Source organism: Falco peregrinus, chromosome 12 (assembly GCF_023634155.1).
Source record: "Falco peregrinus isolate bFalPer1 chromosome 12, bFalPer1.pri, whole genome shotgun sequence".
Taxonomy (NCBI): domain Eukaryota; kingdom Metazoa; phylum Chordata; class Aves; order Falconiformes; family Falconidae; genus Falco; species Falco peregrinus.
The window spans coordinates 7,537,882-7,565,100 of record NC_073732.1 but is presented as its reverse complement, the minus strand read 5'-3'; the positions used below and the strand labels follow the sequence as shown (position 1 = coordinate 7,565,100).

Genomic DNA, 27,219 nt, shown 5'->3' with positions numbered 1-27,219 from the left:
TCTTGGACAGATCTTCAAAATATATTAGTGTAAAAACATTATTTTGAAGTAATATCAAACCTAGCACCTATCTGTTTAGAATCTGAGCACAGAGACAAAGTGTATTTATTTTATAAATTGTAATTCTGGATAATACACCACACTGCATCGGTTAATACAGGGATGTTATCAACAGGAATACATCAAACTCAATTTATCCAGATGGCACAACCTGTGATAAATTTTCTTTTTTTTTTTTTTTTTTCCTAAATCAAGCCACTAAAAATAAAATTATTTGCATAGGATACAAGTGAAACCATAATTTTCTCAATCAATTTCCTTTTGCATTAATTTTTATGGTATTTTTTTTTTAAACTCAAGAGAAGGAACAAAATTGATTACACCACAGTGTATATCAAAGGAAATATGTTTTTAAATGTTTACATTAAGTAAATTATGGCCTCAAAGAAGAAGCTTCATCCATCACTCTATCTACTCTGGCCATTATAATGTGGAAAGATCTATTTCTTCCACTAGAAAGAGATTGGGGGAAAACTCCTAAATGGAAGTCTCTCATATTGCTTTTTAAACTCTGATTTGGCAAGACGCTCAAGTAAACTACCTTATTTTCCCCACTTAAAGTCAGGCTTGTGTAAGAGAATTTGGGTGATCACCAGCAAGCTCAACAGGTTCTACTTTATCTGCCTGTATTTTTATGGAGATTTATGGGTTACTTTGGAACCTCATCCTGTCAGTGTGTGTTAATTCTGCCCTGAGAACAACTATTGGATTATGTGCTTGGGAGATTTAGCTGGAAGAATTCATAGTGTTTCAATCACAATAAATCCAACCAGCATCCCAAGCTGTTCTGCCATGTATGTGCACAGACCTGGAGCGATACAAACAGGATGTTATCTGGAGGCATTCCCAGAAGAGTCTTACCATGCTACTGGATCAACGCCCTTCTAAAATGTAGCAGCTGATCTCCTTTTCTTCTAAAATGCTTCCAGAAAAATGCAGAGGCCACTGCATTAAGCACAGGTTTGGACCCCTGAGGTACCCCTTGCATATTAAAGTGCTTGTTTTTCCAAGCAGCTTACAGTTGGCCCCACCTCCTCGCCCCAGCCCCGCGTGTTTGTGCTGCAGACTTCATGCCAGGAGAAGCACATACTGACACTGCCTGCTGAATTGGACCAGACTGTCAGCTTCCCTGGAAGCTGACCACCTAAATAAAACCGAGTCCAAATTACTACTTTTCAATCAGATCAACAACTTTCTCTGAGCCTCCTGCAAAGCTACAGAACCCAGGATAAAAGAGAGGGGGCAGGATCTACCCTCCTAGCTGGAGCATGGCCTGGAATCTGATACTCAGTTTACCCTCTGCCATACATAAGAATTAGCAATCCCATTATTTTGTATTCTACCTACATTTAGAGGGACAGAAGACAGTACCATAGCCATCTTTCCACCATATTCTAGGTTCCTCAACTGATTTTTTTCAACTGATTTTTTTTTTTATTAAGTGGGATTTTTTCTGGATATGTTTTTGCAGTCCAAATTTTGTCATTTATACATTCTTTATTTCCTATTGTCAAATGACAAGGTGAAAAAATGCTTACTAAACTGTTTGAAGCACAATACTAATAACTCCTTGACTTGAAAATGACTGAGGCGTAATTTAATCATTTAAACTGCCCACCTTGACTGTCAAAGTGAGTACAAAACACTGGGTTATTGAAAAGCAGACTTAAATCACCAATCATATAAAAAATGAATTTTAATGCTCTGACTTTAGCATCTGAATTGTCCAGATTTCTCACAGATAAATGAATTTATAAACTGGGTCCTTAATTACAGACAGACAATCTTGCATTTTATATGTCACAGATGAGTATTTACGTGTGATCACTCAGTCCTACACCCTCTGCAATCACACAGTGCTTTACTGGTAGAAAAAAATTCAGGGCCTTCTTCCTTTTCAAAGAATTTATTCATCCAACCATTAGATACAAATAAGGTCATTTCTGAGAGAAAACTGATTTCCACAAATAATTTAAACTGCTTTCGTAAGACTTCTTTCTACATTAAGGATGGTAATAAATACTAAAAACCAAAGTGCAAGCCAGTCTAAATGCAATTCTGATGTAAAGTTCATTGTCGTTTACAAACTTTTTTATCAAAGTCTTATTACAAGTTTCTATCCTACCTGTTCCTCTCCATGAAAATATGGAAACCTTGAGAAAAAAAATTCCTTCAGCAGTGAGATTTTTTTTTCCTCCATTTATAGATATGTTTTACATTCCGTCTGTTTTCTTAAGTGCTTCATATTCTGTTCCTTCATGGATGTGCCAAGTACAAACTGGAAGTTCAGCAGTAACATTAGGCAGTGTATCTGCCCACCTGCCCAAAGGCTGCCTGCAACTACAAGGGCATTGACAGACCTGGGGAAATGTTCTTGATCATTCTGCTTTTCACAGTTTAGGCCTACATATGCTGCAGACAATGAATTAAGATTGGACTAGTATTGGGAAACATTTCGTTTATTCAAGAAAAAAAGAGAAAGACTTTACACTCTCTTTTCTACTGCTTCAATGCCAGCGGGTAAGGCAGTCAAACCACACTCGGCAAACCAAACCCCTCAGACTGCACAACCTTCCTCAACGAAGGAATTTTAAATCAGCAGAAAGTACCTACTTTTGGCCCTACACTTCAAATTATAATATTGTCAGATATAGTTGCTATCTGTGTTTTATGTCAATGTAATCATTTGGTGGTTTAGATCTTGTACATAGTGATCTCCTTGAATGATTGTGCCATTTGCAGTTCAGGTCTGTAACAGGCACAAAGCAATGTTCTTTTTGCTGTCAATACAGGTTCTTAGACAAGGCAAAAGTACTTTAGTTTAGCTATAATATCTTTATTTTTATTAAAATGCTATTTTATGAAATCAAGTTCTTAATAGGTCACATAGCCTTGCTCAATCTGTCAGTTTTAGTGTCATTAACATGATGAAGATGCATATAGTTGGCAGATGGGTTTTCTCCTGCTTTTCTAGGATTCCAGCCAGCTGGATAAAGAAACAGAATTAAAATGATGATTGGTTCTGTAATCTTAACTAAGCAATTTTCAGGTTGAAAATATTCAGATTTTATGAGAAAGCTACCACTCACCATTACCTCACTTTTCCAATTTCCACAAGTAACTGGCAATTGTAACTGCAAACTACATTCCCCTGGGAACTGGCTCTCCATTTTTGACAATTCAGTAACACTGACTGAAAATTTTCATTTACAAATTTCTTAAAGGTTAGTGTATTGATCTTAACATATCTGCAACAGTGTTGTGTGGTTATCAAAGCAAATGTAAGCCATACAGCAGAGCAACCCAGACTAAAATCCATGTATTTAAGTGGAAAAAAAATGTACATTTACTACTGTAGCTCTGGCAGCAGCCAGGTAAAAAAGGCATTTTCAAGACGATGAGAATCAATGTTCCACACCATCAGGGCTTCAGATGAGGGCTCTAAGATGACAAAATTTTAGAGGAGTAGGAGAGACAGCAGATCACAAATAGCAAAAGATAAATGGCTTAATGTGTGCCCATTGCTTTGCCATGCACATAATCTTATAGTCACAAAAATACATCAGTATCTCTGTGTTTAATCTACCTTTCAAGATTTATCTTATAGATCATGTTATCAAAAAGCAGGAAAAGGAAGAAAATAATTAGGAAACCTTTCTTCACCAGGATACCTCTTTTCTGAAATTCATGCTTCTTAAATATTTTCACTTAAATGATTGCCCCAGATGTTCCTTTACTTTTCGGGTTTTTTTGTTTGTTTGTTTGTTTTTACTCTGGCACAGTATTTAGCAGCAGAACAGAAAGCTGAGTCAAGAAGACTGAAACACAAGATGGAGATTCAATAGTCATCAAATCCTATAGCCTTCCTACGATGGCAAATCTACACCTGAAATCTCACTATACTGTCAGACTAGTATTCATAAAAAAGGGAAGAAAAAGTGAGAAAGAAGTGAAATGAAGAAAGAGAAAAAATAGAGAAGGGAAGAGGAGCAGAAGAAAAAAAAAGAGCAAGGAGAAGGTATGAAAAAGAGTGAAAACAAATGGAAAAGCATGGAGCACCGGTCAAATATTACCACTCCCTTCATTATCATTTTCATTGCTACAATCCAAAACCAGCTGAACTAAATACATGTCACAAGCAACTGGTGCTTTAACTGGAAAAATACTATTATTAAATGAACTGAAAGCCACATCCATACCACATAATTTCTGTAGAGATTTTTCTGAGTATGTTTCACGATCACAGCCCTTTCCAATGTAATTGGTCTGTAATTCAATGGTGGTATGTATTGAGGAAACTGGTCCATCACACGTTTCTAGATGAATGCTGGGAAACAAAGGTATGCTGCCAGAACCTGGCTTGTATTCAATCCGTTTGTTCCAGTCTGGAAAACAAAAACACAAACCAACAAAAACATCCAAGAGTGATTAAAATTGGGAAAGGAGTTATATAATTGTAAATGACATATTGCTCTCAAAGGTCACCGTCTCAGACAAATATAAAAGTTTTTGAACTTGACATCAATAAGTTGCTGTCCTAAAAAAAAAAACGGGGTTTGTGCCACTTTATAAAAGAGTGTCAGGCTTAATTAAGTAATACTACTGCTGCTAGAGTCACACAAGCATGGGGCACATATCCTGACAAGAAGTACTAATTGGTGTCAGTCTGTATCTCCGATGTCCATGCCCCTGTGACAGACTAATGGCTAGCTCTACAGGGATGAGGCTGTCTGCTGCTCTGAATTTGGCCAGATTTCACAGTTTTATGCTACAGAACAAATACCTCCAAGGACCAGGCTATATACATCAATCTCACTGGACCATGACCAAAAGCTAATATAACACATCTGTACTGCCACTTCTCGTCTTCAAATATCTTACTAATTTTGTGAAATATTAACGACAAAGTTACAGCTGAAAGGACTACTTATGCTTCCAGCCAGATTTCCCTAATCTGTGGGTTTGTTTCACAGCCCACAACATTTAAACAATCACCTGCCTTAGGCAGCCACCTGGACATGCCATACATACCACCATGCTTCTCAACTGAAGCACTGAAATTTTTAAATCAGATTAATTATGGTGTTTGCAGCCTGCTTCAGAGGAAAGCCAAACAAGCAGCATTAATTTAAAATGTGTATTTCGGCTATCTTTACAGTTCATATTTTCATAGAATCATAGAATGGTTTGGGTTGGAGGGGACCTCCAAAGATCACTTAGTCCCTTGCCATAGGCAGGGATATCTTTCACTAGACCAGGTTGCTCCATCATCTGATCTGACCTTGAACACTGCTAGGGATGGGCCATCCACAGCTTCTCTGGGCAACCTGTGCCAGTGTCTCACCATCATCACAGTGAAGAATTTCTTTCCAATACCTAATCTAAACCTACCCTCTCTCAGTTTAAAACTGTTACCTCTTGTCCTGTCAATACAAGTAAAAAAAATTCTCTGTCTTTCTAAAGCTCACCTTAAGTATCGAAAGGTCACAGTAAGGTCTCCCCAGAGCCTTCTCTTCTCCAGGCTGAACAACCCCAACTCTCCCAGCCTGGATTCACAGGAGAGATGTTCCAGCCCTTTGGCCATTTTCATGGCCGTCCTCCTCCTCAATGCTCTAACAGGCTCATACCTTTCTCATACATTTTAGCCAACTCTGGCCAAGTTACCATGCCACATTAATACAGAGATGCAAAAATTTAATTACCTTGATGTCACAAAACCATTCAACTCTGCTACTCAATGTGTACATCTGTAGAATCTGTGAAAAGTACTCTTGCATACACAGCAGAAGTTTCTCTGACTTTTTTTAGACATAGGTATAAAAGGACTACATAAGTGGAAAAATTCTAGGTCCTGGCAGTCAATGAACTCTCTTAAAGCAAATGGACAGAGACATTCTTTCTAAATAGCAGTGGAAGGAAAAGTAATAAAATAGATATACACATTTAGTAGGTGAAAGGTTTTTTTTGTAACAGACCTCATGTTCAGAAAGCTTGAAAAAAGGTGCTCTCTCCCACCACCTTAAACTGGATTAAAAATTTACAAGAAGATCTGAAAGTTCATGCAACCATTTTGAAATGTAATCACATTAGTCCAGACAAAGGAGATAAGATGCTGACAGTCACTGGTCTGAACCCCAAAATTCTCAGATTTTCTTCGTGACTTTTAATCCCAATGGTAATCACATAGCATTTTGTTTTCAAGAAGCTGAGACTTCACGGAACATTCTGAAGGTATGTTTTTTACTAAAATCTTTAGGACTTGTACATCACTGACTAAAAGACAACTATAACTACTTTACTGCCTGTGCACACATCAGCTGAGTTGCTATTTCAGTAGTAATTTTCAGGTAATAGTACTGAGCCCATTCACTCCATATTAAGTTATATTTGATCTGCAGTATTGCATAATTTGTCTGCAATTGTCAACTTAAACAGTTCCCTTGGAATTTAAAGTAACATATAAGGTACATCATTATAATAACAGATTTCTGCTCCTTATCCATTCCAGAAACTTGGGGTTAACTTTTTTTCTGATTGAAAAGCAGCAAATTCTTTCAGATAGTTAAGGTCAAAATAAAACAATTTTCTGTTTTATATACAAGCCAATAATATAGGACTCTCATAGACTTTTTTTTTTATATTTATAGACTATTTATATTATAAACTATTTATAGACTCTTATTCACCAGTTAAAACATTATATTCCTCTATTGAAAAGGAAAAAGTGTCTCATATATACCTGAAACATTTCTATCTCAGCAAATTTCACTTTTCAGCCACGTTTTCATTTTCCAGCTATATCAAATTAACAGCACTCATGCAAAATATCCATTAGCGTATGTGAGATGTGACTGAATTATTAACTGTAACATATCAGCAACTGCACACTCAGCTCCAGTTATATGAAGAGTGTCTTATAAAAAACATGCTATATAAAATGCCACTACTCACACAAGGAAGAATAATGGAAGACCTCTGTTTCTGTCACATGAATTGGAAGAGGTGTTTGTTTTCACAGTATTACCTTTCATCTTGGCATAAACGGTAATTTGTACCCAGAGATATCAAACCTTGAACGTTCTAAATCACTCGAATTTATCTCAGCTCTAAATTGTATAACACCAACTAGACTTGAACTACTGTATTTGTACCTTGGTCCCCTGCAGTCTCATAGACCAATTGTCACCCTAAATCCCACTACCACTTCTTTCACCAACTTAGTGCAGGTTTAGAAAGTCCACCAACGCGTCCCACTCTGCACAGAAGGCATTCCCAGGCAGGCAAAAGGCAATACCAGAGTATGATACAATCCTGTGACAGCAGGACAGTCTTAAAGGTAGCAATAGTTCTGACACAAATCAACTGGCTTATTTATACAGTATCTTCCTCCATAGCATTTCAGCACCCCAGAGTTGAAGCTGAGGCCAGAACCCTCTGTACCTCACCATCAGTAACGTTGGGAAGTGCATAGAGTTAGAACAGGCAACATGAAGTGGGGACAGTGCAAAGAGCTTATTGCAAGAAAACCCCAAGTCTTTCATTTAACCTTGAATGTCGTGAAGATTTTTCTTTCTCTCAGAATAATACCCTGTACTGGACACATTCAAAAGATCAGTACCTTTCCCTCCGGAATGTGGTGGCACTTTTTCCGATTCCTCTAGTACTGACTCAGAGGAAGAGATTCATATAACCTGATTCTAAAAAAGCCTCTGAATTTCTGTTATTTAAAAACTGTATCTTAAAATGTTACTCGTGTCTAGGGTTATGCAGTCAAAAGATATATAATCCCATCTGAAATGGTAGGTTGCACTTGATTAGCCAAACTCAACCAACATGGTTCCACCTTTGACGTGAGCTGTCATGCAACACCACCACGTTACAGTGCAAATTCGAAAGGTGAGCACTGTCTCCCTAGTAGCCGGGGAAGACTAATCCCATGGGAATAGTTTGAATAAAACTAGCCCTGTTTAGTCCTGCAGAAATCAGCTTTTGTTTGGATTCTTTAATTCAACAGGCTATTGCTTGCCACTTGTGGTATAGAGCTCTTCCAGACAACATATCTACAACATCACAACATTAGTGTGTAAATATTACAGTGTCAAGTTTGTGGTTCAGATTTCATAAATTATAAAAAAAACCTATGTATATATACTTGGATCTCAATCTCTGAGATACTCAAACTATTCCAAGACTGAAATCAATCAAACTTCAGGGAGACTTTGAGACTTTAGAAGTAAAACCCAATGCAATAAGTGAATTTTCCTTATAACAGCGGGATAATGTAAAAATGTTCCTTGATCTCTACACTTAGCAGTTTTGTACATCACACTCTCTCCTTTTGATCCATGTATTACATTTTAATTAGTTTCTAATGCTTAATGACACTAAGAATGATTTAATCTGATTTTTCCTTGAAGGAATATGGTACCCACATGTGAAGAGGAGGTATGACCTTTTTCATGTCTCCTACATGTGTGTGGCCATGAAATTTGATTCCACTTTGTGACATTGAAAATTATAGCAATTAAAGACAATTGCAACAGAACCCCTAATATGCCAGTGAAATGTAGCACTACTCTCATGCTGCACTGAAGATGTGTATCCTGGCAGCTAAACATAAGATAATATCTACGCAGTGCTGTTAGTGAGTCTCTGCAGCATCGCTACATAATAGCTGGAACATACGGTTCCCAGAGCAATGTAATTGGTAGGTCTTCTGTTTCCCCTACAGCATATTTGCATCTGTGCTATCTACGTAGGCTGGATACTTGGCTGAAGGTTACTGTGCTTCTTTTGTTTGTGGTTGTTTTCTTTAAAAAAACCCGCAACTTACACATTTCACAGCTTTGCTGAAGGTTGTTTTTGGTTTTTTTTTATGAAACATTTTCCTATTAATTTGAAAATCTGAAAGATTCTAGAATAAATAAAAATATCAAGTTTACACAAAGCATTTCAAACAAGATCAGAAATATCTCTCTAGTTTTGCCAAAAATTACATTTAATGATTTATGAAACTCCTTATATGTTAAGAGCAGCAGCCAGGCAGCTCTAGATGCTGTACAATGTATTTGGAAGAGCAGTGCACTGTCCTCACAAAACTAATTTTTTTTTTCAACGCCATGAATTTACTGGAAAGTGCACACATTGCCAGAATATCATATACTGCAGCCACCTCAATAACTACCTGCTGTTAGGCATTCTCCACGTGTGAAAGATCAATGGCCATAAGACATTTCCAAAATGTACACACTTCAGTACTTAAATTTCTACTTTGAGCTAAAGGTAAAACATGTTTTAGAAAAACAGACACAGGGTAACAGTTCTATCATATATCCTCTTGGACAGCATTCTCTCTATGTTTATGGACTTATAAATTGTATCAATCTAAAAAGAAAACCCACACCAACATTTCAAAGGGTTTTAATTTCCCATTTCGCAAAAAACCCAAACCCCAAGACACACAGAGGAATTACCTTATCTGTTCTGCCCCCCCATTTCCTGATTAACCCTCCTCAAAACTTCTGAAAAAAGGATAATCTTACACACACAAAAGGAAATCTCAGCCTTCCAACAGACCTTTCGAGAAACTGAGTGTTGTTTCTTGATGCAGATTACAGGTGAACAAAACTGAGCTAACATTATTATCATCATTTTAATATTATAGTATATCATTAATGTTAAAATGGATCATCTGCTATGCCTTGTCATCTCAGAAGGAAAGTTAGAAAAAAAGACTAGTAGTGCATGCAGGCCTGGCCCTTTCTTAAATACCTCTGTTTCTGAGAAGATCCTGAATTACTTAAAATAACCAGGTCTGTTCAGGTTGTCTAAGCAGTTTCCCATTCATGAAATTGTTCATTTTACAAAGGAGTGAATTTCGTAGGATGCCCCCTAGTTAACTGGCCACAAACTGGCTAGTAAGCATCAGCAGAATGCTACTTCCAGGATCCATCAATGTCACTGCATGCTGCCCAGAATATAATTTTCTAAAACCAATTTGCCAAGTTTTAAAGGGCCAAGTAGTCACCATTGACGCAAAAAAAATGCTTTTTCTTTTGGGAAGCAAGTATGGAGCTTTACAATGGTTGTCACAACTCCTACCACTGCTAGGATAATGTATTGTGCTAGGGAAGTTTGGTAGAAATTATAAAAAAAAAAAAAAAAAAAAAAAAAAAAAAAAGACTTAAGTATCAGCTAGAAGGATGTGAAAACTTGTGTGTTATGTCTGCAGTTTTTGAAGCCCATGGTGTGAGAATAGGTGGAAGTTTCTACATGCAGAGGAAAAAAGAAATGATAGGGAAAACTTCATAACTGGATATCCTGTAGGGCTTTAACTCCTGAGCAGAGGAAACGTTAATAGAATAACCAGCTGTCAGTTACATCTCAGAGATTAGAAATTTCTCAGTGAAATAACAGCCCCAGTGAAATTCACGGACATCTTGCAGTGAAAATTAAAACAAGGAAAGACTATTTTTTTTAGTTGCAAATGCAGAAAGGTGAACAAAGGAGTTAACTTCCACAAAGGTACATGGAAGAATTTAGTTAAATAGGTCTAAAATGAATGGTTTCTTGCATATGTTAAGATGGAAAAGACAGGTTGTAGTATTTCAATTGTAACCCATATACAGAACTGCCTAAAAGGAGGGCAATCGCGTGTTACTTGGAAAATGTAAAGTTCATGCTACACAGAGAAGTAACTAGTAAAGATCACTGTGAATCTGCCTTGGGATTGTTATTTGATATTTCCATTAATAGTCTTGGCACAAAACCAGGACTGTGTTAGTTAATTCTGCTAGTGACAAAACCAGAAGGCAATTCTACATTGGAAGTCAATATAGAAAGAGGATATCCCAAGCACAGAATAAGATGACCTTGAGAGCTGGTGTTATAAAAATATCCTTCATAGTAACAATGCAAAGTGCCAGTTCATGCTCAGGAAATACAGAAACTGGTAGGTATCACTGAAAAATGACACATGGAAAAAGATGATTCCATTAAGTCAATAACAGCATGTGCACAATCCACTAGTCTGATACAGCCAGGCAAAACAAAGACAGTTTTGGAATATATAAAGCACTGTGTTTCCAGTAAGCAGCTATGGTAAAAAGAGACATGTGAAAACACCCAGAGTGTTCAGGAAAGATGTATTTAGCTGTAACACATACACAGAATTTTGCTGAGGAAAAGAAAGAGTATCTGAAAATTGGACTGAAACAGGTTTGACTGCTTTCTCTATTATTGGTAGTCAAACAAAAGGAAAATTAATGGTGATACAAGTATATAAATATGAACATATGTAAAATTTAAGCTCACAAATCAAAAGTACTCAGAAGTTCAATTAATTTTCAGATGTCTGAAATTGGTATGTAAACAGTGGGTATTCCACTAAAATGGTGCCATTCAAGTGAATAGATGAATGTAAGCATTATGTTATGATTACCTTGTTTTAGGGATGTATGGCTAATGCATGCCCAACAGTTCCAAGACTAGACTGGCATAAAGGCTCCCTGCTTTGCAATAAAATTCATTTTTAAAAATATGTGCAAATAACTTATAGCTAAGACAGCACAAGTATTGCATTTTAAACTGCTAGGTATGTGCACAAGAAAAATAGAAACTGATTTATATTTATTGGAGAAAATATTTGGGCCTTTAAAACTGTTCCTGCAGACTAGGACTATTATTCTCATAAGCAATGTTTCTGTACTTGACCACTCTCTGCCAAACAACCAATTGCTTTGGTAATCATATTGCTCCTTGTTAAAAGCACCGTCAGCTCAAAAGCCAATACAGTTTTGGTTTTCCTCTGTAATTGAATTTTACTAGAAAGCCCACATGAATACCATTCTAAAATAACTCAGCACCTACTGCAAATAGCATCTTTGACTCAGAAGTGATCTAAGATCATTCTTCTACTAAGAGAGAAGGTCCTGCCCTTCTCCGAACAAAAAGATTATATTTCAGCAGAAAAAAATGAGCTGATCTATCCTGTACATGGCCTATGAATGACTACTGAACACTAAAAAGGTGGTAAGAACGTGCCTTTAGATGGTAGCAAAGCCCTGGGTCACCTTAGTGAGCCCTACATGTCTTAAAATTTTAAGATGTAACATGCAATATCCTCGATACATTAACTACTCTTATTAAAAGTATTTATAATCTACAGGGTCAATAAGAAAGGAGACTATTTGGTTTCAAAACTATTTTTAAGCAAACATTAAGTGGAAAATCACTGAATTTTTAAGGAACATCTGTTTTTTTAAGATCAATTTTTAAGCAATTTCTACTTTATATTGTTACTGAGGTAAAGCATGCATTTGGGTTTCACAGGACTTGAAGATGTGCAGGGAAGTGTAGAAAAGCTTTTCAAATTGGTAAAACACATCGGGATGGATGCTGTGAAATCCTGTTTTCTAATCAAAGTCCTAATTTTGTCTTAAACAGGAGGTTATGAGCATTGCTTATGCAAGGGCCATATTAAATTTGGCAAGAAAATAATTAAGTCCTGTTTAGTCAGAGAAGACAATTTGACTTTTAACTTTTTAGACTGTTGTCTTTGCTACACACTTATCTTCCCAAGGAACAGATTCAACCTTCCCTTGTTTGGTTCAGGAAAGGCAGAACCCTCTGACACTTCACTGGGGCGTTCAGCTGACGGGTTTAGAGAAGCTTTTTGGTTCTGTGCCTTAATAACTACCTCCCGTCAGAAATCGTTTGCGTTTTAGGTAACAACCCGAGTTTTGGTTTAATTGTCAATAGTTGAGCAAACCAGTCTCAAAATATATTTTAAGTGTTTGGGGACATGATTCTACCCTTCATTTTTTGAGGCTAAACTCCGCTATTTCCACATTGACCACAAGACAGTTTGGTACAGGAATAACTGTTTTCAACTTTCTATCTTGCATCTTTCAGCACATTGTTTTATGTTTTATTTCCAGTTGTTATCCTACTAGGGGGCACGGTAACTTCTTCAGTTTTATGAAGACTGTTCCTAAAAGCAGCAGAAATAAGAAAAGATGATATTATGGTACCATAAATGAGCTAAGGGAAACAGGGTCTAGATTACAGGGGTTTGACTGTTTCTTATTTCACCTCATGTTTTTCAATGAAAATACTGTATGACTATTCAGTACTGTGTTGCTGTAAGTCTGCCTACCTTGCTTTGTATAAGGCTGAAGTAACTACAGAAATCAGTATTTTTTAATAATTTTATATATATATATATATAATTGTGACATTAAAACTACTGTAGTGACAAGAACAATACTGGAAACGAATCTACAGGAAAAAGTGTAGTGTCTGCTCTGTGTCCATAGAATTGAAACAAAGGCAGAGCCCTGGAGGAATCAACAGAACCCAGAAGGGAATGTGCTGAAGATAATAGGGTTGTTCTTAGTACGGAAACTCACTAACAGTGTTTAAAAAATATTTAATCAGAAAACAGAAATATATTCAACTGTAAATCTACCCATTATGGTGTCAGAAACACTATCGTGTAGTTTTCTTTATAATGTAGTCTCTTTACTTACCTGGCAGTAGGCGATCACTCCACTGTTTGAAAATCATGGAAAGCATATAATATTATGATATAATTGTAATATAAAATTTATTATAATATATAAAATAAATACAGAGATAGCATGAAGAGAATTTGTAGCATAGCTATAAAAGTCAGTTGACAAAACTCACTAATGAGAATTTCTAATTAAAGTAACTGATTAGGAATTAGTTCATTGATTTACATTTTTAGCTTGCTTCGGATACTAATAAGATTTCAGAGCACTCGGCCCAGAATGGTTTGATGACATACTTTTTAAAGTAGCTTCTAATAGCGTAGAGGATTGTAGTTTGCTGAAAATACCTGTGTGGCAATGCTTGCTGATTGTATATTAATGTACATCTCAGAGAGTAGGGAAGTAGCGCCTAGATTTAATGAAAACTTAAATGCTATTAGCCCAAGGGAATCTTGTTTAAAGGATAGTACCTTGGCTTGTTGAGTCTAATTTGCTCTGCTATACGTCAGCCATATGGAGTCAGGCTCTAGAAACAGGAATAATGTACACTGTTTTATGTAAACCTATTCTTCCCTGTCCCACCCCTGTGCAATAAAGGTTATCCAAAGGGTACCTGCACTGAAATTTATTGCACTGAAATGTTTAACACTGAATTTGCATTAGACTACAATCTATAGTCACTATAGTCACAGAAAGAATTGCACAATGTTTCAAATTACTAAAGCCAGTAACTTTTAAGAACTAAATACCAATACTATAAATTGAAATTCCAAGTATTTATTTGTTCAACCTAATACTGGAAAACAAGAGAAAAGTCATATATCCTATTTGGGCAACTTCTGTATTATAACCAAAGGCTCAGAATATTCATCTTTTCTGTCAAGTAAAACATTATTGTACCTCCCTTAGTCATCCAATCTTTTCAAATATATCATTATTTCAAAGAAGATGGAGCATACCTGCTGGCTGCCTTTTTTAGGGGGAGCTCACAGACTAACAGACACAGGGAAGAAAGAACACTACAAATATCCTCCATTCCCAGGCTCCAGATTTCCTCTTCAGTACTGGAAATACTATTAGGAACTTTTGCTTATTTGGTGTGGGTTTTTTCCTTAAACCAGTTATTATTTACAGATACTGTCTCAAAGTGGAAATAATATCATCTGTGTGATTATCTTCACCTTTAAAAATAAGTAGGTCTAAAAAAATCTCGTTAAGAGTAACATAGAAACTTCTGGAAGTATTACGTTGCAGCTCATTTTCAAATTGTAATTAATGACTTAGTAATTAAGAACTTAAGTCATATCTACCCAATTGTTTACCTAAAGACCTTTTACTCTGAGTAGGCAAAAAACTATCCATTTGCACTTTGTGCCATTTGACCCGGTGACATGTCAGCGACGTGAAGCAGCTGCTTGACAGGTGGGAAGGTACGATTCCACATGGATGGCACGAAATATGCTAGAGCAGAACATATTGAGCTATTCCATATTTTTACCTTGCCTACGATAAAGACCCATCATAAAACTTTATTAGATCAGAAGGGAGAAAGAATATTTGTGCCAAATTGCCACAGAGATAAAAAACCCAAATTCAAGCATAATGAATGCTATCAAAGCATACCCTTTCCTAGCTAAAATGGTTTAGACAAGCTGCTTTAAACTTTTCTCATGTATTGCATTTTTTCATATATATCTATCTATATCTATGCATATGTGTGTGTGTGTGTGCTGTTTTCTCTATTTTCTCACCATCACACTAAAAATAACAAGCTGGCAGCCTCTCATATGAAATACCTAACATTACCAAAACCATCAGCCACATACAGCTTTGACTTCTAGAAGAAAACAAATTTTACATGCATAAAATAACAGTAGCTGAATCCCAGCTTTTCATTAAAAGCTCAAATACCTTGTAAACAGGTCACAATCAAAGATAAACAAAACATTTTAAAAAAACCCAAACCAAACCAAACCTTTCTTGAGGCTCTTTCTATTACTTTTATTGGCTACCTGGTGTCTATACCCAACTGATAGGACCAGCAATGACATGTGCCCTATAACTGATGCTTGAACTATGAAATAAGGATGACAATATTGAGCAATTTCAACACACCATTAGTAAGGTATCTTTGCAAAAATTACTCGCTCAATCAAATATCTAAATGGAAATAATCTGGAAATTTAAAAAAATAATCAACAATTGCATCAATATTATTACAAATTCCAAGCTAACTTGGGAGTATTTAATTTGAGATGAATCTATAACATGGAAACAGAACATTTCGACAGTGTAAAGAGACTATATTGGTTTTATAGAATAAATCATGGGGGTTTGAACAATAACATCAGCTAGAAAAATGCGGAGATAGTTCATAGATGTTCTATTATTATTATTATTTTAAATAAAAATGCTCTTCAAAATACGTGGGTGGGTGGGGAATAGCACATCCCTGAAAAAATTAAGATGTGGTTCTGCTCTAAGTGATAACTGTGAAAATGGAATCATGATATTGCAAACATTTCATTACAAGTCGCTCTAGACCAGGGCTTCTAATTTAACAAAGAAAACCTTTTTTCTTCCTAAATATCAGTCTCCAAAATTACCTTTAAATACAACAGCCAAACTGAATTTTCCCTTCTTAATCATTCTCTTTAAAAATTACAGTTACGATGGTCAGGTTAGTTCTGAATGGCATTTGCATAATGTGGTTACATCCAGCTGGTTTGTCCCTAATCCAGCCCTCATTTTCATCTTAATTCCTTAGAATTTGTGGCATATCTTCCTAGTACATTGCCAGCTGGGTTTTTCTCCATTTTAGACAGGATAGACTGTAGATCCTTACAAGCTTTTTAGAAAATCAATTCCTACTGAAATGTCTCAATATGAAGACAGTAATCAGGGTAAAAAAATGCCTTTCACTCCCACTGCTGGTTGAGTGTGCTTTGACTCACGCATGCACGCACATGAAAGCCAATTCTGTACCTGGAACAAGATAATCTCAACAACTCTGGCACACGTGGGAAAAGTATCTTGTCATGGTGGCTTCAAAACTTTTATTTAAAGGAATAGTAGGAGAAAAGCAAATAGCAAGCATTTTCTTAACCTTCAGTATATTCAGAGTGAATTAGAAGATTTCTTATTAAAATAGATACTTATCTTTTTTCTTTTTTTCTAGTCTGTTTTTTGTTCTGACTAGAGAAAAACATGGCAAATGAAAACCGCCTTGGGATTATTACCCACTCTTTTGACAGGCTTGGAATAAAGCAAGCAGAAGACACAGCAACAGTCTTCTACACCACTGCAGTAAGGACCCTAGTTTCCTTACTGTGAGATGAAGGACAAACATCAAAAAAGGAGATATAAACAAAAATTTTAAATATATAAGCTATTAAATCTTACCTTGCCAGCCTGGTTTGCACACTGGTTTGACATTAACTCGTACTAAGACATCTTCCGTTGCATGTTTTTGACCACAGTCAAAAGCTGTTACCATTATCTCATACTGCTGCTGTTTATCATAGTTCAGTTTCTCAGTGTTTCTGATGTTACCTATAGATTCAATACAAGACAACATTCAGAAATTCATTCTTGGCTAAGCATATACAGGCAATAACATTTCAGTCCTGGTTAATCAAGTCCTTTGTGACCAGAAATCTCTTTGAAATACATGGGACATCTGCAGGCAGGAGAGTTATGAGAAATGGGAAGCATTTTCTTTCAAATCAATGAGAAATAAAGAAGTTCTTAGGCAAATATAAGATGCTAGGATTATAACATGGGCATGTCTATAGTCAGCACTGGTGAGGTCACACCTCAAATACTGTGTTCAGTCTTGGGCTCCTCACTTCAAGAGGGACGTGGAGGTACTGGAGTGTGTCCAGAGACGAGCAACGGAGCTGGTGAAGGGTCTAGAGAACAAGTCTTATGAGTAGTGGCTGAGGGAACTGGGGTTTAGCCTGGAGAAGAGGGGGGTCAGGGGGCTCTTATCACTCCCTTCAGCTGCCTGACAGGGGGCTGCAGGCAGGGGGTGGGGGTCGGGCTCTTCTCCCAGATAACAAGTAATCGGGCAAGAGGAAACAGCCTCAGGTTGCACCAGGGGAGGTTTTTGGATTGGATATTAGATTGGATATTAGAAAAAATTCTTCACTGAAAGGGTGGTGAAGCTTTGGAACAGGCTGCCCAGGGAGGTGGTGGAATCACCATCCCTGGAGGTGTTGAAAAAACACATAGATGTGGCACTTAGCAACATGGCTTAGTGATAGATTTGGCAGTCCTGGGTTAACGGTGGGACTTGATGATCTCAAAGGTCTTTTCCAACCTAAATGATTCTATAATTCTATATAAGGAAACATCTGCTCAACAAAATTTTCTAAGTACTGTAAGACTAGCTGTTAAATCTGGAAATGTAAAAGTATTAGTAGGTGCAACCTAATTTTCCACATCTTTCCAGGATATACTGCTTTAACATGACAACCACATTCCTGAGATCCACTGCTGAACATCTCCCCAGCCTAAGTATCTACCTCTTTTCCCCTAAAGCTATTATCCTTTAGGTGAGAGAGATGTTTAGCCCTTTAACATCTTTCCCTGGGTTTTAAAAATCATAAAAGCCCCAGAATCACCTTCTACATTAGAGCTCTCACCAGTATTTGGTATGACAGCACAGAGTTATCACATGGAAAATAACACTCAACAACAACAGAGATTATCTGCTGAAGCTGCCACATATATAAAGGTGACACGTTACCTTTGGGAACAAAGGCATTACATCTTTCAGAAGGAAATGGAAAGATCTTTCTCAGAGTACTTCCTGCAGGACTGGAAGATTATCATGCAGAATGTGTGTTTTTGTAATGAATGAGTTCACCATTTTAATTCTGCCCAGTTCCACTGGACTGCACTTCTTGCTCAAGTTGTAACTTGAGACTGTTTAATACATTTCACACTTTTGCTCTTTTATCCCATTGCTTTCAAAGAGAATGTTTGTTCTGGGATTCAAGAAACAAATTGACTCTGGATCAATGCTATGCATAACAACTGCTTTCAAGCATGGATCTGCAAAATCAAGTCGTTTCAGCTAAATTTGGCATGGGGAGAACCCAAATCCTGGAACGTAGTCAAATACAGTGATGTGATTCCCACAGGGGCTGGTGAAAGTGTCTGTCACTAGGCATGCTGGCACTGTTTGGCATTTTGGGTGTGGGGCTTTTTTTACTGTTCAAATGAATGAGACAGGCAAAAGCAGACACATGTAGCTTCTTAAAAAAGTCTTGGTAAACCTCCGTCAGTTTCTCAAGACTTTCAGCAGGTGTCTCTTTCTGATGCACACTCCTTACCTTGTCAGGGCCCAACGCTTTTCTGACTACTACTACTACTGCCTTAAAACCAACGCTAGTAGTTCAACTGAAACCCATGCAAAACTGTTCAGATGAGGTTCGAGGCTTGAAGAAAGGCTGCTTTTGCAATTATCGCCATCTTCTGGTTCAAAATTTGTACTTTAAATAGACCTTTACATCTGCAGCTATAAATCAGGCTGAATACCCCATTTTCTGTTGACTTTGAGTCTTAACCCCTCCCTTTCTGAGCAGGGCACAGAGGAGGACAAATGCTATCAGTGGTTTTATGTCTCAAATGGAGAAGCAGAACGACCTCGTGAAGGCTAATAAGAAAACAGTACTTTGTCCAACAGCTACGTTGGCTCTCTCTCAGGCACCTCACCTTACCAGGCATTTTTCAAGTCTGCCATGCAGATAGCTCTTCCCATCATAAAAGCAACTGCAATAACGATATCAAGTACTTCATTATTTTTGAGTTAGTAATTGGCAAAACAAATTAACCTATCCATTTTACTGTCCTGAGGTGCTTGATTAGTACCTGCCTAAGAGGATTTAATCAAACACTGCCACCGTATACTGAACTATTCATTTAATATCTGTTTGGTTGTTCTTTCCTTTCTGTGTTATATCTTAAATGAATGTTTATACTTCCCTCTCTGGTTCCCCTTGGTATTATTTCAGTCCATGATCAGCAGTGATATTCTCAAGAAACCAAAATTTTCAGAATCTACACTATCAGACTGCTAGAATTTGTGTGGTGCATTAACTGCCATTTAAGATTCATAAATCATAACAACACATTCGCATATCACTAAATCTATCTTCCAAGATTTGTATTTCCCTATGGTCTTTGAAGATTTGAACTACAAAGATTCTGACTATAACACGTTACTCTGGAAGGTCATTTGGAGATCTTTCAGATGTTACCATAGTTTCTTGATTTCTTAATTATTCTATTTTTCTGTTACCTCAGAAGCTTTATGCTCCTTTTTTATTTTACAATTTAAGCAGTATGATTAAAAAGTAGAGACAGAAAGGAAGCACTATAAATACAGAATAATTAAAGTTTAGAAATGATAGTGATAATTTATATTTACATCTCACTCACAGACAAAATTGCAATCAATACATTAAAACCAGAAAGTTTTAATGGAGAAGTACTTTTCCGCACAGTTCAAAATTAGGCCATAATTTTTTCTTTTTTTTTTTTTCCAGTCTTTCTAAATCTCTGCCTTTTCCTGGAAATACCTAGAGCTATAATAGATTTAAAAAAAACAAAACCCAGATAAGTGACAACAGGAGTATAAAAATTCCTGCTTGAGGATACACACATTCAAACCTTTGTTTCCTCGAGGTCAGTTTTGGGGATAGTTTGACACAGACATTCCTCTTTTATGGCTGTCTTTCATCTTATTTTAGAGCAGTCACAAGAATGGGGAAAGACTTGACTAATTTACTGTGGCAATTCCCTCTCAAATTCCATACTTACTCCCTGTGTGTCTAAGTAGTATAAAACTGAATCTCTTAACCCTTAAAAGTGATGAGGGCTAGCACTGCTTCGTGAGTGGCCTCTGACTACAGTCTGCTCCCAGGAGCAGCAGCCCAACATTCCCAGCTGCCAAGAGCCACCAGAAGCTGTATTTGACCATAACTCAACTGAAAGATTAGAATTGCTTGTTGTCAAAAAAGTGCACTTTTCAGTGACAACAGAAAGAAACTCTGGTGTAATAAACAAATAAATATTGCATGCAAATGCTTAACTATAAAGTTTCATCATTTTTTTGACAATATGAAGTTTTTATAGCTCCTAACAGATTTCAGTGCTGTAAAGGATGACCTTGTGAGATTCTGTCGACATCTAAGATAGGTAACTTAATAGAACCTGTGCTGACTGGACAGGAAAGTCAGTAACTCATCTTTCTATTGAACAATCTGAGCATGTATTTGTGAAGTGCTTCCCAGTGGTGGGTGGCAAATACAGTTACTCCCATTTTAGAGAAGAAAGTAGGTCAGATCCGTGGCTGAATTTGTATCTCTATCTGAATTCTGTGATTATCTGACTGTGATACCTGACAAATGAAGGCAGAAAATGCATAAAAATGTTCTGCTGGCATTACAACAGATCTGTGCATTGTAGTTTAATTCTTCTGTTACCTGAAAAAAAGCCTACACAATATTGATATGATAACTGACTTGATTGAGATTCTCTGCTGACAACTAAACTAAGCTGCATGCAAAAGTCTCTTAAAACATGTATTTTATACCTTTAGTCCCAGTTCTTTGCATAGCAAAGCACAAATTTGTCCTTTGCCGTTACATGACTGTATTTTATAACCAACAGTTCATTACCTTCCAAGTTATGCTCATCGTATACAAGAGTTAATTCTCGGTGTTATGGTTTCATAACACAACATAATTTTATTCACGAAGAAATTACATACCAGGGGTCAAAGCTGCCAGGTGTAAATGGGAAGCTTTATGATACCTACCTTTAGGTGCCTAACTTACAAAGGTCTACAAGAACTACACCTGAGCTGAATGCTGCTTCCCATGCCAGTGCTGGGTGCTTACGCACTTCTGCTTCACACAGTTTGGTGATGTGCACTGCTACGCTCTGGAAGATTCTCTCTTCCTTTCTACAAATGTTCCCCAACGTGTAATACAATTTTTCAAGACAACAAAATGCTCCCCGGGTTGTTGTAGACACAAGAAATAAGTTTTGCCTAAAAAGACAATGGTCTGCCAAAACAAAAAAGTTGACAGAATAGCATGTTCATCTTTCTAAAGGCCTCCATTTGTGGTTAGTTTCACAGGCTGCTGGTGATCAGTCTCATCAGGGACTGACAATGGCAAGTTTTCCTCACGCACTCCCTGCTTTTGCAGCCCTCTGCAATATTTAGACTTAATTCTAGAGCATCCAGTTAAATACTCTTTCTGGGCAATGATATTCCACACTTATGTTACTAAAAATAGGAAAAAAATCATAACTTGCAGAAGACACAAGAACCTAATTTGTTTTCACAATGGGCAGAAGAACTATAAACAAAATCCTAATTAGTACAGTAACAGACAGTCCCAGGCATCTCATACATCTATTTTAAGCATCCTATATGTAACAGAAACAGGCACAATGCCAAAGAATTTGCACCAGAGAAAGTTTATATCAGCTGGCATAGACATTCTAAGCAGTGAAATGTGTTGGAACTAAGCAACTTATTTCTGTCGCAAAATAAAAGTGCAACCATCTATTCTAACTCTGTCTCTAATCCCAGTGGCTTTAAGCAATTACCATTATCTAAAAAAAATTGCAAATTAGACTGCAATTACTGTTGATTGTGGCAACACTGTTCTTTTAATGAACAAATAGATCAAAAAATATTAATTGAATTCACAACCAAGGAACGGCAACCATTACAACTTAAACCAATTATTTACTGCAGGCTTTAAAGTCGTGATTTTCTCATTGCCTTTGCTGAAAAGCAGGTCCCAGGTACACGAGGACAAAGACGTAACCAAGGATTCCTGATGCTTCACATGCTTTTGATCATCCCTCCAACTGTAAGAAACTCATGATCACTCATGAGCCAGCTGCACTGCGTGATAGGAGCTGAAAAGGCATAAGCACTAGAAATGCCTGCTCTGTGTCATGCTAATCTCAGTGTATTATTTATCCACGATATCTCTGAAAAACCTGGTAAGAAATTACGAAACCACCTGCGACTTGTGTAAGTAACCAGCCCCATACTGACAAGTCTCATGGAGCTCAGGAAAAATAATGGCTTCAAATAGAAAAATGGAGAATTTCCTTTTATGACAGGATGGTAAATCTCACAAATAGAAAAAAAAATAACAAACCCATAGAGAGGAAAAGCTTCTAGAGACTTGCACACAATTATCTATTTCCAAATACCCATTTCCAGTAAAACATCCTTTGTGCTATTGCTCTGGCAAAAAATTACTGTGCCAGCTGACCTCATTTACTTAAACACAAGCATACTTGTTAAGATTATACCTCCTGTATAGTATACTTGCCTCCCAGTGGAGAAATATAACAAGGTAGCTTTTTTCCTCAATACCATTTACAGTTTATCGATGCCAACAGGTTGTTATCTTTTGATGCTCAGCAGTGCATTGTGCAAGAACTGCACAAATAAACATGACTAATTTTTTAATAGGGGAAAGATTTTTATGAAACATTCCAATGTGAAAATGACTGCTTAGAGAAAACAGTAGCTCCATGCATACTTTCGATTTCCAATTTGGCCAAAAATCAATCTCCAAAAAGTATTCCCTTCCTACATACAACATGGATTAAATACTTCTGTTAGGAAGGATAAATCAGAGCATTGCTGGGCGTGCACACAGGGTGCTTAATCCAGGGAAACAAGTTCTGTGAGCAGGGGAATTTCTATTTGAACTTCTGCACAAGTGAATATCTATAACAAGGACTCATCTATAAAGTGATGCCAATATGGGACTGCTGAAGTATGTGAAAGACAGAGCTACTATTTTGTATTGTCTGAATCGAGCAGAGAATGGGAGGGAGGATCTTCAACACATTTTTAATGCAGCCCAGCTACCTCTCCTGAACTCAGTGTCAAGTTCTGTGCTTTTCCCTGGTGAGAGTTTGACTGGGAAAAGTGGGAAGCTGGCAGACAGGGCCACCAATGTAAAAAATTGTTGCATATGGAAAACTTATATGGTTTATTATTTTTTTATAATACTATATAAATCAGAAAAATACCTAAAATATGTAACCATTAAAAAAATGATACTTCTTGTCCAAAGCATATTTTCTTCCGTACCGCAGAATAACAGATCTGCTTTGGGAAGCACCACAAATGGACCCACAGCCTGCAAGTTCTAATAAACAATAAACATATCCAGAATGTTGTAAATTCTACATTTAGACTCTGCTCCAGAAAGTTCAGAAAAATGGCACCAGCTATAAACCAGTGAATAAACCCCGTTAGGTAGGGCTACATGCTGCATTAGGAAATACCATCACTTGGATGGAAAACCACATCTGAGACAATTAAGATAATGGACTGAGTAACAGAGAAACATACTGCTCATATAAAATTGGGGGTTTAATTTCCACAGTACATTACTGTACTACTTTCTGACCAAATCTCACATAAAAAGGATGGAATTTCCCAGTGTGACAGATCCTTCGTTCTCTGAGATGAGGAAAGGATTACTCTCTTGAGTTAAAACTCAAGCCAGGTTATCAGCTAGTATCAATAGGTAATTACATCACTTACAGAAATTACCGCTGTTGCAGAGCTCCTCCTCCATACTCACCATTTCTGTCAATGGCAAAAGGAACGTCAGTTGTGACAATTTCATAATTGCAGATCTGGCTATACTGTGGGGAACAGTCCTCGTCTATGGCTTCTACCTGCAGTATGCTGTCATAGATCTTTCCCTCTGTCACGGTGGCCTTATATACACTCTCCTTGAAAGTTGGTGAAAACTCATTGACGTCCTTTACCTGGATATGGACCACTGCCCTAAAATAGGTAAACATATCAAAGAGAAAAATTAATTTATTATGACACATAACTCACTGTCTGCTTTCAAAAAAGTTGAAAAAAACTAATATATCTAGAAAACTGTGTGAACATCTGCTAAATGATATATTATTGAACACCTATGTTCAATTTGCCCAGCTTAGTATCTTAATGTAGCATTAGGAAAAAAACTATTGCCACAGCACATAGAGAGAGGGCTTCATGGTGCTCCCTATTAAAATCACTCTGCCTCTTAAAATGGACCCCAGCAGAAGTCAATGATATCGTTGCAGTATAAAATCAGTTAACAACCCCCCCCCCCCAAAAAAAAAAGAGGAAGAGAATTACAGTAGTCTTACATATTCATTACCTAAAAATGGTCAGTTAATGAACATTCTTCGATATTAAATAAGGCTCTCTCCTTCTGCTGATTATCTCATCCTTTAATTACTTACACCATTGTACATGTACACCATTGAGGGTCAAAAATATCAGGCCTTTAGTATTTAAAAAGCAAACTCTAAAGGCCTGCCTTTGAAAGAATTTGATATCTGTTCTGATGGGCAAGGTAACAGAGGCACAGAGCAGTGAAAGGACTTTCTAGTTCAATGCCAGAGCCAGTACTGAAGGTTGGGGCCCCAGACAGCCTAGCTTACCATGTGGTTTAGTATACAAACCATTACAAGAAAGCATAACAAAGTCTGGTCCCAATGGGCCAGGTTTAATTTGGTCAGGATTTGACCAAAATTTTCCACAAACAGAACATACTAGCTTCTTACTGACATGCAAGGAAAAAACATTATAAATTTTAATAATATGAAGCAAAAACTGTTTCTGTGATTTGATGGTTATTTCGTACTACAGGCTTCCTTCTAAATGTGTATCCTTTTTAAATATCCTGAAAAAAGTTCAGCATGCATTATAAAGCTAATTACATTTTTAATTGTCATGTATCCTGAACGAGCAAAAGGAAGAATGATTACTATTAATCATTTATTTAAATGGCTTTCAGCAAAACGAACAATTTGTACAGCAGTTACACATCTACATGCGAGTTAAATTAATCTTTAATGACAAATGGTCTGGAGCTTGGTTTCATGAATTGAAGGGGAAAAAAGGCACTGCGCTACTGAAACTTATGCAGTAAACTGGCTCCACAGTAAAAAACACCACCTACTAACCTCCCGTACCCTCCTCTTCCAAGAGTTTTTTAATTCTTCTTAGACTTGCTGTCCAAAAGCTGAGGTCAGCAACACACTGTGCAAGGGCAACACTGCTGCAGGTTATATGCATGAGCATACGGGGAAAAAAAAAAAGGTGATGTATCTTTTCTTACCATTAATGAGATAAATGGAGAGGAAACCTATTTAGAATTTTTAAGCATCAATTAAAAGCTATCTTTCCATGTCCTGGATGATCTGTTTTTAATGTGAAACCAAGAATGGAAAAACAAACCAAAACTGAGATGCATTTTCCACTTGAACAACAATCCTGTTAAAAGCTTTAACTGGAACCATTGCAGAATGGGTCAAACTGCAGGAGGCAAAAAAAGAAAAATACTTTCTAAAAGAAAAGAGGAATAAAAAGTGGATGAACTATTGCAACAATGGCTCATCTTAGTTTTATTTGCTTTATACCTGACTACAATAGAAAAAGGAGTCCTTCAACATTTATCTGTACTGTAAAGTAAATGTACACCAAAGTAAAAAAAATAAAAATAAATCTTTTAAGTTTTACCCACTTGTGAGATTTTTTCCAGTTTGTTCCACCTGGTCCCGATCCACAATCATAGGCCTGGATGATGAATGTGTATTCCTTCTGCAATTCACAGTCAATAGGACTTTTTGCTTGAAGACGACCTTCTCCAGATGTCTTGTTTAGCACAACAGCTTCAAAGGGCATTTCTTGTCCATGGATTTTAAAAGCACAAATTTCACCTGTGGGAAATAATATAAAACAATCATAACCAGGGAGGTCTAAGCCTTATCCACTAGAGCGACACTGGAGAAGTTAGCACTCACTTGTATTTCACATGCTGTTATAGATGGGGTTATTACAGACTCAGGCATCAGTTTATACCCCAATCCAGCAGGGCCATTAGCCATGTGCTCATACAGCCTGATCTGGGGAGCACAGCCCTGGGCACGTACTTCCCTCTTCCTCTGTCATTACTAAATGGTTCCTAAAAGCCCTAGAGACTATTCCCTAGTCTAGTTTCCTATGGTACTAACATCAGTGTTGAGCTAAATTAAGATGACTGTATTTAGATAAAGAAAATAACAGAAAGAAAAATAGATAATATTTTAGATGTGGTCTTCTCTAGCTGCTGTCACTCCTTCCTTGAGCCATTTGAGCTGCCAGGTGGTAGCAGATGTTCAGATTCTTGCAGTTTATAGTTTCCCAACAGTGAAAAAATTAATGATGCAGAACATGGGCACATTCAAAATACATCTTGCTTTATTTATAGACATATATCATCTTTGGAACAAATCAGTTGAAAGAACAGAGACAAGTATCCCTTTTGTACGCCTCAGTTACCCACCCACATTCACACACTCACACATGAATGCCTTCTTGGCAGCAACTCACTCTGCCTCCAAACTGTCTCCTAATATAATAGATCCATAGCTTCTCTCAGAGGAATATATAACAAAGTAGATGATATAGGAACGACTAAAAAAATTTATTTGGACACAGGAGACAACATAAAAAACTTGTGAGAAAATGAGTCTAGAAGATGGAAAAAAACCCCTGTTTCTGGTGATCCTTTTTTTTCATCCTTCATACTGGTGG

At 37.0% G+C, this 27,219-nt stretch overlaps 1 protein-coding gene across 1 annotated transcript in view; it reads right to left on the bottom strand.

Moving 5' to 3' along the window:
• Window positions 1-27,219, bottom strand: part of CLSTN2 (calsyntenin 2) — a 385,424-nt gene that overhangs the window by 66,116 nt on the left and 292,089 nt on the right. Inside the window, exons 3-6 of the mRNA XM_055817555.1 lie at window positions 26,168-26,363; window positions 24,218-24,426; window positions 16,977-17,126; window positions 4,260-4,445 (exon numbers count right to left, since the gene is read on the bottom strand). Of these exons, the coding sequence (XP_055673530.1) occupies window positions 4,260-4,445; window positions 16,977-17,126; window positions 24,218-24,426; window positions 26,168-26,363 (741 nt within the window). The remainder of the gene's footprint in view (window positions 1-4,259; window positions 4,446-16,976; window positions 17,127-24,217; window positions 24,427-26,167; window positions 26,364-27,219) is intronic.